The sequence below is a fragment of the Notolabrus celidotus genome, chromosome 20 (assembly GCF_009762535.1).
Source record: "Notolabrus celidotus isolate fNotCel1 chromosome 20, fNotCel1.pri, whole genome shotgun sequence".
NCBI lineage: Eukaryota > Metazoa > Chordata > Actinopteri > Labriformes > Labridae > Notolabrus > Notolabrus celidotus.
This window is the reverse complement of record NC_048291.1, coordinates 12,800,409-12,812,903: the sequence shown is the minus strand read 5'-3', so window position 1 is coordinate 12,812,903 and position 12,495 is coordinate 12,800,409. Positions and strand designations below refer to the sequence as shown.

General features: G+C 39.7%; 1 protein-coding gene across 2 annotated transcripts in view; it reads left to right on the top strand.

Annotated features, from left to right (window-relative positions):
- Nucleotides 1-12,495, top strand: part of LOC117831964 (mitochondrial import inner membrane translocase subunit TIM16-like) — a 139,614-nt gene that overhangs the window by 117,257 nt on the left and 9,862 nt on the right. For both annotated transcript variants that reach the window (XM_034710877.1, XM_034710875.1), the window contains exons 10-21: nt 8,564-8,618; nt 8,729-8,786; nt 8,875-9,020; nt 9,131-9,229; nt 9,339-9,443; nt 9,565-9,724; nt 9,814-9,989; nt 10,398-10,506; nt 10,612-10,698; nt 10,786-10,928; nt 11,114-11,218; nt 11,574-11,659. In XM_034710877.1, the coding sequence (XP_034566768.1) occupies nt 8,564-8,618; nt 8,729-8,786; nt 8,875-9,020; nt 9,131-9,229; nt 9,339-9,443; nt 9,565-9,724; nt 9,814-9,989; nt 10,398-10,506; nt 10,612-10,698; nt 10,786-10,928; nt 11,114-11,218; nt 11,574-11,659 (1,329 nt within the window). The remainder of the gene's footprint in view (nt 1-8,563; nt 8,619-8,728; nt 8,787-8,874; nt 9,021-9,130; nt 9,230-9,338; nt 9,444-9,564; nt 9,725-9,813; nt 9,990-10,397; nt 10,507-10,611; nt 10,699-10,785; nt 10,929-11,113; nt 11,219-11,573; nt 11,660-12,495) is intronic.

Here is a 12,495-nt window from a genome sequence, read left to right as displayed (position 1 = left end):
AAATCCTCTGAAATATTCACTTATCTGTCCCTCATGGAAAGTCTTTCTTTTTTTATTTCACATATTTGCAGAACACTAGAAACCAACCCAGGATTTATCATCCTGGAGACAGTTTTACAAGTCCAGTGTTGTTCAGTCATGACTCCTATTTAATCACTAGTGGATTATTCCACATCAGTCCTTCCATTGTCAGGGTAATGCTTACATCCATGGGCATGCAGCGAAAGTGTGAGTAAAACCTGTGTCTAACTCCCTTACACAAGAGTAATAACACTGAAACAGAAACAGTGTGTTCTGTCACAGTGAACAATAAAGACAGGAAGAGATCTTGGTTATCAAAAGAATAAACATATTCTGCAGGTCATATGAACTGTCATCATCAGACAGTGATTAAGGGAATAACTCAATGAAAAGCATGTGCTTATATGGTCTTGCTTTGAAATGGGAGACACAGCTGTTTAGTTACAGCTGACTGTTCATCATACCACATATTTTCACTCATTAATTTTATACTACAGCAGATCAAACAAATGAGTCAACTGCTGCTGATGGTGTGCATGAGTGGAAGCAAAAGTGAAGGCTCATAATGTTATTGGAAATGAATTTATTGTATTAAAATAATTCAATTAGAATGTATAAAGCATAACAGCAGGTTGTTTCTCCACAATTATTGGAAGCATTGTCATTCATTTTATGCAGACTTTGATCATCTAAAGAGGATAAATCCAAAGGCTGTTTATGATCCACAGATTTTTATCTAGTGCCAAAGAAGTAAGAAGTTTTATGTTTTAAGTAGGGCAGTCAAACAATTGATATTTCAATCTCAAGTAATCCCATTTAATCAAATGTTTAAAATTCCATTATTTTGTGTTTCAGATTTTTTTTTAAATCCATATTAACAATGAAAATGTTGTGGGAGTTTTTTCATCACGTGCCTTTTTTGTCCCTTTTGGCACACCACAGTAAAGCAGCTCTGACCATAGCCGTGACACAAAATAATGACACCAACATGCTTTTGAATGGTAACGCTAAAAGTCTGGCTTCACAGGCTCAGGCTGCACAATGGCTGCGCCCAGGAGCGGGATTTTTTGGCTTCAGAACCGTACAACGGGAAGAGGCGGAGCAACGCTGTCCATTTTTATTTACAGTCTATGGTTGCCACCCATTCAGCAAGTAACTTCTTTGATTTAGTTTCAACCACAGGTCTGTGGTGATTTGCACACTCAAAAAGCTCTTCTAGTTTTTGGGATGAGATTACCCACTGACATCAGCTGCACTTGGATGCTTGGCTCTAGGAGGTATCTAAAGCTCAAAGTCCACATTGCTTTTAACTCATCAGCTTTGCTGTCACAGGCGGCAGCAGGAAGCAGAAGACGCTGCAGCAGCTACAGTATGCCGAAAGGGAAAAAACAGCAGTACATTTTTTAAAAAGGTGTCAATTTTGTACCTTAATGGCATTGAGATGAATGCATGTTGTGATGGCAGCCCTAGATTCAACTGAAGTTTCTGGACAACTATTGGATAGATGCCAAAGTTTTCTGAAAATACACCGTCTTAACATTTATATACTCTAAAAAAGAATAGAAACAACCTTTACTTTGTTAAACCTGTGTCATGATATGGACAGAGAGTAATACTTTGGTAGGAACTAAATAATAGCAAAATAGTGCTAGCAAGCACATTTTTAGAATGCTAATGTGCTAGGATAGGCTAGTGGGCATGGTAAATGTTGTGTCTGCAAAACAATGCATTTATTTATTGTCATTATAAGCGTATTCATATAAGCATTTAGCTCCAAGCACCCCTTGTGCTAAGGTGCTACAGTCTTACAGTAGTTGTGTTTTTTATTGCTATGAAAAGTTGAAAAAAACAATAGCGCAATATCTGAAGGAGTAAAAAAGCCTAAGTATTCACATTCACAACAAATATTTGTATAAGCCAGTTTCTGATAAATTGAATTATAAGGAGTCTGACGGAAGCACTCTGTTACAAATTATGAACAATACTAAGAACATTCAACCAAAGATAATACTACTGTAACACACTGATTTTCAACAGCAACAAAAAAAGATAAGAGATTTCACTGTCCTCTAGATGTGATGTCCAAGGGGGTGTGACAAAAGTGTGTGGACCTATTGGAATGACTGCGGTAACTAATGCGAGCTCTCACACTTTAACTCTAATATCAGTGACCCAAGGCCTCCCGACAACACAGCCACTGTTCTGTGTCCCCATGACTCTGTGTGATTATCCAAATATTTTTTATGGCCTCGGCAGCTCCAGTTGCAGTCTGGAGCTCCGGCAGCCAGCAGAAGGTGGCAGGGACAGTTTGACAAGCTGCAGGCTCACAGTCTCTGCAGACAGGAGGGCTGATAAAGTGGACGGTTCACAGTTCAGCAGACCCTTCACACTCAGTGATAATGCAGCACTACTTAGACACTCCCACTGACTGGGATGACATAGGAGCTGATAGAGGGCTCAGAATCAACAGTGCATCAAGCTGTGCTTTTTGTATCTGACCAAAACACAGCACTTTGGTGAGACTGTATTGCTGGGGTTCAAACCCCTCGCTTTCAGTTTGGGATTGTGATTGTGACAACTAAGAGATCTAAATGATTGTGTTTGCACAAAGCTTTCAAGTTAGTTTTATTTATATCACCAAAAATGAATTGTTTTACTTTGTTGTCTTAACAACATGCAAAAAACTCAAAATAATTTGACCCTCAATTCATATCATATTCATATCATAATTTGACCCTCAATTCATATATTTTAAATGCATGATGGTCTAACATGCGGCAGTGTCTAGATGGAAAATCCAAAAGTATGAGGCAGTTAATTGCAGAAAAAAAATCTTGACTGCTGAAAAAAGTGGTTTATGTGGGTTGTTTTATAGCTGCCTCTTTTCATAGAATAACTATGAGAGATCCTGTTTAAGCAAAAATAAACTTCTAAATTGAAGAAGCAGACAACCAGCTGATTCGTTTTAGTTTCATATTCCCAAAAGGCGTCCTGTCTCTTTCTTCTAGACAGCTCCTACCTGTCACCTGTCGCTTATTTTGCTGTCTCATGTGTTTTTAGAAGTGAGGCAGGCTGAGCTAAAGGCCATGATCTCACCGAACAGAGAAAGGCCCCCTTTGACTGATACTGATCTGGTCACAGCTCGACCCATAACCTTATACCTCTGCAGGCTGCTTTCATTAGCTCCACCTATATACTGTATATAATACACTATTGTGTGCTAGTCTGATCCTATCGGTGCATCTGGAAGTACCTATATGTGCTCATGGAAGCATGACTTTGAATATTTGTCATGCTTGTAAGCTCAAACATGTATGTGTGCAATGGTTTCTCATGGTACAGTATGTCTCTGCATGTGGATGAGTTTCTAGGAGGAATTTTAGTAGGATTTTACTACCTGCTTCTGGACATTTTTGCTTAATTGAATTCCACCTTCAGCTTTAGATGTCCAATAAAACACAGAAACACAGTATTTCTGTATCTCTCTGTCATCCACGTAACCATTCTGGCCCTCCATTAGACAGTTATTCCACTGATTAACACTATCTCTGGCATTATCAAACGACAACACATTCTCATAATCATAATATATCTGGTCTGACTCGGACCCTTTCATACTCATACCCAGAGTAGCAGTAATATACCTGTCATATCTGCTGGTGCTGAAGGCTGCTGTCACAGGCAGAAGGTCATTTTCTAATGTGTGTTTGAGTCTGTGTGAGAGAGCGATGGCAGATGAGGCAGGTGGTGTGTTTTCTCTGCGCTCTCTGTTTTGTGTATGCTCCAGATAGTAGCAGAGTGCCAGTGACGGACTGAAACCAGGGGGGTTTATTGATGCATCAGGCAGTGCGGTTGAAAGAGCTGAGAAAGGTGTTGAGATGATAGAGGGTGCAGAGAGGCCTGAGAGTGTGAGACTTGGCTGTTACTCTGTGAAATAAGATATCTCAAGTATATGTTTTTTTAGTTATTGAATGTCGTACAGCTTTTTAAGACCTTTTTGTTTCCTCTAAGATCGTTCAGGTGCCAGCAGAGTTACATTTTTGAGGGGCTAAATGTGCTCCAAAACTCCCAAAACGTTCCTTCATGCATCAGCTGTCGTAAAATTTACATCTCATAAAGGTCAGGGACATGGGTATTTCAAAATTACTCCTTGGCAGACCATTTAGATTTAATAAAACCTACACCAGGCTGTACCTTTCACTGCTGTGCACAAAATTTGAACTGCAGAGGTTTTATGTCCTGAACTAAGAACTGGCTTGTCTTACCCAAACCCAAAACTCTACAGGGAGTCTGCTATTTAGATATAGCTTTGAAACCATATTGTATTTTTGGCCATTTACAAGAGTGATACTTAAATAAACTTCCCCCTAGCCATTCATCAAACTCACATCAAACTTAGTCAGTTTAAAGAAAACACCTTATCCATAAAATATTAAGATTTTGTCCAATTTCAGTGCTCAGAATTTGGATGTTTTGCCTTTAGAACAGAAAGTTGTTATAACTCTCATACACAGTGTTCAATCCGCCTGTAATTTCCTGTTGATAAGAAACGTTTTCTTTACAAATATTCATTCCTTTATTTGTCATAAAGCCACCTACTATGAAAGCATGGGTGGGATTTTTTTACTGCGGTGCCCTAACTGGTGCACTGATTTATGCACAGGTGGCATGAAGTATGTGTGCATACACACAAACGAATAACATATTGACCCTTGCTATCTCTGCTAATGCTTTAACTACTAACATTATGCATCTAAAATATGTCATAATGGTGTGTTATATGTAATTGTTTACAGTTAAAAAATAAATCAAAATGGCAGCACATTAACCTTTTATGCTTATTTCTTTAAGGACTTTAGAAGTAGATGTATGTCTGAGGTCACAGGTCAAAGAAGTAACAGCAGGAAATGTGCTACATTGAAATGCAAAGAAATTCACTTGCTGCCCAATACAACACAGTCCAAATAGTTGATTTTAGTATTGTCAGCAGTGTTTTGGTCTGGCACCAGTCAGATTTAAGGGTTCCAAACTTGTGAAAGTATCACTTTTGATAATACTGAGACAACGCACCATATTTTGGCAACACAACCAGACATGCAAAAGATGTAATAGCCACTTAAGTGGTGCTTGATAATGTGAATGCCTTTCTTTATTTTCTCATCACCTTTAATTAGACATTTAGCATTACAACAGAATCACTTAATGACTAATTAGCTTGTGTGTGGATAAACCTGTTTGAGTCATACAACCCAGCACTGAAACAGACTTGTATCTGAATCAGAGTGTCAGGCTGGGTTTAGTGCTACTCACACTTTTGTTTACAGACTCTCCTCTAAGAGCATGAATGAGTCCTGTAATAGTTTGTCTTTTCATTCATAATCAGCTCATGTGATCCAGATCTGCACAACAGGCCTGCTGGCTGCAACAATCAACCCCTGCTTACTGGTAACTGTGTGCTTGTATTAATGCAAGTGCACATACATCAATAAGCCGCATCATTAGGACATGTATTTACTTGTGCAATTATGTGTGTAAATATGCAGGAGCATGTGTGCATGTGTTTTCCTGTGTGGGAAAATTGACTTGTAGTGAGGTGGAGCATGAAAGCGATAGTAAACAGAGGCCATTATCAGTGATAAAGCTCGGCTCCGACAATGTAACTGATTTGTTGTACTCATACTGTAAGAAAAACAGAGATAAGCTCACAGAGAAAGTGAAGGCAATTTGGGGGAAATGGTCATGGATTGGAAAAAAACAGCGGGGTGCAAGGTTGTGGTGTTGTTGAATGGGAGAGGAAATAGTGGGAGAGGGAGGGAGAGAAAGACAGGCATCAAGAGGGGTGTGGGAATGAAGGTGTTTAGGGACTCCCTGCAGACTGACTCTGACATGGGAACACAAAGTCGATCCTAACAAACCGTGGCCGCCTCTGCTGACTTCACAGACCAGAGATAGAGGGAGGGAGAGAGGGATAAGAAAGAGAAGAGGAGGTACAGTTATGGGACAGGTTTATTTTTGTAATACATGAAAGACAAATGGGCCAGGTAGATGAATATGACAACCCAGAGGAGGCAGTACAATTTGTAAAATGGGGAAAGAGGGCATCCTTAACACAAGAGTACTTTGTTGTATATTTACAAGAATTGACTCGTAACCTTATGAGAGTAAAGCTGATATTTCAGTCCTAATTACAGGTTACAATGAATCTTTGCAAATAATATATAGGAGGATATCAGAAGAGCAGCTAGCCATCTGTACTGAAATGATGAACATGGATCATCTTGTGAAGTCAAACTCAACAGATTAGCAATTGCAGGAGCATGCTCAGGCTGCCAATCAGACTGCACTTCCTCGGATTGGATCTGTTTGTTTTTTGCAGAGTCTTGATTCTTATAATACGAGGCTGATGGCCTTAAAGATTGAGTATTCGATTGAATATTCTGTTTTTTATCAAATCTATTCGAAAGTATAACCTCACAACATGCTCCTTGTTTATCATTTTAATGCAGGCTGCTCTCTGATCCTCCCCTTTAAAATAACATTTAGGTGAACATAGACTAAATTTATGACTTTATTCTAGTAAATGTGTGACTTTTTTCTTTTTTCACTTTATTCTTGTAAAATTCTGACTTAACTCTCATAAATTTACGACTTGGTTCTTGAAATCTCTATTTTTCCCCCTCCTTAACCCAGACCTTATCCTCCATCATGAGTCTTGGATCTGTTGGTCTTGTTTCCTTTTGGTGGTCAGAATCAGTATTAACTTCAGTCTGTTTCATATCCAGTTAAAAAGCCCTCACAGTAGCTTAAGTTACCTATCTTTTCAATACATCTGTTCTTACACTTCAAATTGTGGGAAAACAATAAATGAGACCTTTAGCCCACGTATGCAAAGTAACATTTGATTTTTCCAGACCATTTCCACTTGGCAGATCAGTTTACCAAAATATGTTACGCCTTTGACTCATGACCCGCTTTCACTGGGTTATCCATCTGCTGGTTCTGCAAAACTGCCAAGCACAAAATTACTTTGATAAATAAATAAATAAGACAAATTTACAAGAAAATGAAACAGATTTTTGGTCAACATCTGTGTACACAACAAAAGGATGTTAGTAATTAAAACCACAGACTTGTGGCAGCTAGTTTTCACTGAACGGTGATCCAGAGATTGTGTGGGTTCCTTTGTCAAAATGTGGAAACCTTCTTGTGCTACAAATTCCAACAAACACACTGCTGACACACAGACACACTCTCCTCCCCTGTCAGTCTCACACATGTACACAAACCATCGCGTGTCAATCTCCGCTGTTCCTTAAGATACCCAAACGAAGTCTGTCATTATATTGTCATACTTGGAGCATTACATCACCAGTCTGTCATTCTCAGCCGATGTTGCGGTCGTTCTCTAGAATAGTATCATTACACAAGGTCATCATCATAAACCAATCACTGAAACGGCCTTTCCACTTCAGTAGGCCTATCTGCGGCCTGTGATGTGAAGTGGTTAGATCAGCCAGCACTCGCTCCATTTTTTTTCTGTCTGGAGAAAAAAAAAGCGCAGCATGTTGACTCTGACGTGCTCTCATTGATGAAGAGACAGACCACAATATGAAAGAGCGTAAAGAGGTGGAAGAATTGGGACAAGTTGGCAGCTGTGTTTGTGTTCGTGAAAGAATGCCACTGCCTAAGCCATGATTTCCTGTTTGGTTTGTTTACAACAGCCGACTGTACTTTCCCCATTGAGTTAAAGCTCATTCAGTTTCCTAATTCCTCAATCTTCTTACCTCAAATCATGAGAGAAGGCAGGTGACTGGGGCCTTGTTCAAGCCTGCGTGGGTGGAGGTCTGAGGGTCAAAGCGAATATTTTGTTATAACAGTAATAAGTTTCACAAGCTAAATGCTCTAATTCTGTTGTTGCAGTTTACAATTGGGAGCATTTGGTGTCATTCTTTGTCTGTGTGATTGTGAACAGAATATCTTTGCTTTTTATTTTAAGATAAATCCTCATTCTACCTCTGGCTTTTAGAAACAATTTCCGTTCCCTATGTTAACTACAATCTGATCATATCAGGCATCAGTGTAATGAAATGTTAGTCTTTGACAATGATGGATGTTTTTATCATCCATTTGACAACATATCTACTCTGTCACTCAGTCCTTGTTTGTGTTCTATGCTATTTTTCTTTGATAGTAATCTTATTTTGGCCTTTATTTAGCAGATTGAAAGCACTAAGGAGTATGAATTATTGAATGTAACTGTGTATTTGTTTGACTTAACATATTCAACATAGTTGGATGGAGTTTTTTAAACTATTCTAATCTGCAGAATCAGCAGAGGAATGGAAATACAGCTTGTTTTTACAAACCAATTTTACCTTAAATCAAGTTGACTGCTCCATCTAGTGGCTGCTTTGTAAAACTAAAACTATAGAACATTTTGAATGAATATTTTATAATATGTTAACTCTGTCACTTTGTTGTTTTTGAGCATGATTTTAATCTCTTTTGTTTTTATGTCCCTCTCTTGTCTCTTTACTTTCAGGTCGATGATTCCTCTTTTTGATAATGACACTGGTCTGCTTATTCTGGCTGGCATGGTAAGATTTAGGTTTAATTATTTTGTAAGGAGATAATAAGATATTTAAACGTAAAAAGTTCAGTCTAGTTGTGCTGAAGATGAAACCTAATTATGTTCTTTCTTGCACAGGGAGACACCGTGGTCGATTGCTTTGAGGTGTCTACCTCTGAGCCTTTCCTCTCACAAGGTAAAGCTTGGTCATCTGTAATCTCTCTGTTCAGATTGTTATAGTTCCCTCCTTTTCTCATCACTCTCTTTAATCTTACTCTCCAAAGTGAGCCACTGTCTGACGGACGCTTCAACACGTGGGGTTGCCTTGGTACCAAAGTTTGCGTTGGATGTCTTTTCCTGTGAAGTGATGCGTGTTCTCCAGCTGACAGACAGCTGCATTGTGCCAATCAGCTATCAAGTCCCTCGCAAGGTGCATACATGAGCAGGGATACTGACATGTAAAAGTGTAGATTCATGAAGATGGAAGGTAAATGCATTTGTGTCGTCATATTTTAATGCATGTGTATTTTATATTTCCAGCATTCAAGCCATGAGTTTCATGATGATCTCTACCCTGACACAGTGGGTACAACTCCAGCCATGTCTGCTGAGGAGTGGTGGCAGGGAGGGAACAAGCAGGTGAAGTTATTACTCCACTCTAAACAAGTTTTTCTGATCTTGTGTAGTACAGGCATCTAAAAGAAAATTCACTCTCACAACCGACAACTCATCCTTTTTTCTTTCACAGGTAGAAAAAGTGAGTCTGGATCCAGCCAAGCAGCCCAAAACAAAGGCTTCACCAACAAAACAGACACCTGCAAAGAAGGAGCTGACCAGTGGGGGGAGCAAGGAGGTGAAAGACCTTTCTGTTATATATGTTTGTGACCAACAAGGGTCCACTGAAATAATGGAACTACTGCTTTCTTATGAGGCTTCTATTCTGTCATGTGAAGAGACATTCTTCTACTCTACAGGACACGGCACGTGGCTGCTCCACCTCCAGCAGTCCTTTGAGCACTCCCAGCAGCAGTGCTGCCCCATCCCGCTCTCCCTCTACCACCTCTGGCCTCTCCTCAGGCTTCCTCCCAAGTCCTAGTCCCAGCCAGAGTGCCAAAGCCATCCGGAGCATGCTGGGTACAGACACACAAACACCTAAAATGACCTAAGTATGTTCATTATATAATAAATGTTCCTGTTTTAACAAAGATAGATCTGTGATACAGGGCCGACCTCCAAGTACCGTCACATCCAGGGTTCAGTGATGCATCGGGACACTCACATCACCAACGTGCAAGGCCTCAACTTGACGACACCTGGAGAGTGTGACGGCTTCTCTGTCAACCGCCAACGTGTGGCGGTGCCACTTGCCATCTCTGGGGGTCAGGTTGCTGTTTTTGAGGTATGACAATAACAAATTAAATTCAACATCCTGTGGAGACTTTTTAACTGGTCATGGAACAGACTCAGTGTAACACTGGTGACTCTTTACAACCTACAGAAGCATCAACAGAGTTTGAGTATCTCTGTGTAGTTTGATGTATTTTTGGAAGCCTTACAGTGAGTTACAAGATAGAAGAGCCAGTTACAAGGAAGGAGCACATATTTTTCTTTGTGCATGTACAGGACCAAATCAGGAAACTTAACTATCCCTTTTCTTGCCAAATTTGACACTGATGAAAGTTTCTCTCTGTTGTTTTGAAAACTCTTTATGTTGTGTTGAGTCTCCTTTTTCTCTTATAATTCAGTTACTTGTACAATAAGCTAGTAGAGTATGTGTGTGAGTGACGACTTCCATTCCTCTCCACAGCGCTCTCAGCCAGGTAAACTACCACACACAGCTCTGCCCACCATCCAGAACTCTGTCAACGTGGTCGACTTCTCTTGGGACCCCTTTGACACACATCGGCTAGCTGTTGGTGAGTGAACACAAGTAGTGTATATTTGTAGGCATTTGTAGCTGTATCTGGTTTATGCATGAGTGTGATATGATGTGCATACATCTGTCTCTTTGTCCACGCTAGCTGGTGATGATGCAAAGATCCGGGTGTGGCAGGTACCAGAGGGAGGGCTGACAGAGACCCTGACTGAGCCTGAGCTCATCTTGCAAGGTAGGATCAGGATCCACATCCTGAAACCAGTTTTCGACAACAAAGTAAAACTCAAGTTGTTTGACAGCCACTGTGATCCCTCTGTAGGCCACACAGAGAAGATTTACTCCATCAAGTTCCACCCTCAGGCCAGTGGACTGCTGGTGTCTTCATCCTACGATCTCTCAGTCAGACTGTGGAACCTGGAGAGCGGAGATCAAGTCATGCTCCTCACTGGACACGAGGACCAGGTGTGACAAAGATCTATTCTTAATCAACAATCTGGATGACTACTTACAATAAGAAAAACATTGATGTGGGTCATTTAACAGCAGTGTTGACTTGCTTTCTTGCTCGTACTAGAGTTAATACATCAACTGTGCTTTGCTGAGACTCTGTGCTTTCTTCTTCTTCTTGTTTGTTTTGTTGTGTTTAGATTTTTGCCATGGCATGGAGCCCTGATGGGAAGCTTCTAGCCACAGTCTGCAAAGATGGCAAAGTTCGCATTTATGACCCCCGCAAGTCCACCGCGCCAGCTCAGGTACATGTGACACATTAGACCATCAGGACATCAATCAATACAGAATGACAGTCTCTCCTGTGTGTTGTAAAAATACTAAGTCATACACACATATTAAACCGCACTTTAATCTATATACACATTATGCTTTTTATATCATTACACTCAGTTCCTTTAAAGTCAGGGCTATGTTTTTTTAAAGAAAATAATGAAGTATATTAAAGTTATTTTTGTTCTAATAATATTAAATTATTTTATAAAAGCAAAAAAAAATCAGTTGACAGTGTTAATAGAGAGAAAGCAGGTCCTTTTTGTTCAAAGTGTTTAATTACATTTCTAAACCCCCATTACAAACTTGCTGTTTTCTGTCTTCTAGGAAGGCCCAGGCCCTGATGGCCACAGGGGAGCTCGTGTTGTGTGGGTGTGTGACGGCAAGTACCTGTTGGTGTCAGGATTTGACAGGTACTAAACACGGCTCAGACTTCTTCAAGTAGGCTGAGTGCTCAAATCAATCAGAGGAGGAAAAATAACTAAAATATTCTAATCAAGTAAAAGTGCAGTTACTTTGATGAAATTTTACCCCAAATTATGTAAAAGCATATTTATATAAGTTATTGTTGAAGTTTAAACAACAAGACACCTATAATGTTTGGAGAGATTTGTTGAGGTTGGATAGTTTTGTTGCATCTTCTTTTTTAGTGAGGCACTTTATAGACATTCCCCCTGCATTGAGTCACAGCCTGCTGTTCAAAGTGTTCACTGTAAATAGTCCAGTTCTAGGATGACTTGTATTGATAAAAATCAGGTTGTGGCCCGCTGTCCACCTTACTTTAGTTGTCAGTTTTACAAAAGCAACATTATAGAATGTATTTCCAACTTTACAAGAGTATTTCTTGTTGTGATTTCAGCACAAGCTTGCATGTTCTCTTCTTCATGCTAGCTACATATTAGTTCACCTGACCATCAGGCGGTAGACGTCAACCAATCAGGTGGCCGCCACGCATTTGATGGAAAGCTTGTATCATTTTCCTTTACACTTTTTTAACTAAGTAACAGTGAAATGTTAAATGTTAAGAAATATGATACTTCCCACGGAAATCACTGAAGTAAAAGTGCTGATCATAGGAACTACTCAAAAAACTACACTGAAAATCTACTAAATGATGTGACTGAATGTGAGTGATTGTAGTTAGTTACCTTCCACCCCTGGATATCATGTTTGACCCCACCTGAATTTAAATCATCAAATACACTAAAAATCTGAGCAGCAGTTGGTTGAACAAAGAAAAAGTTTATAG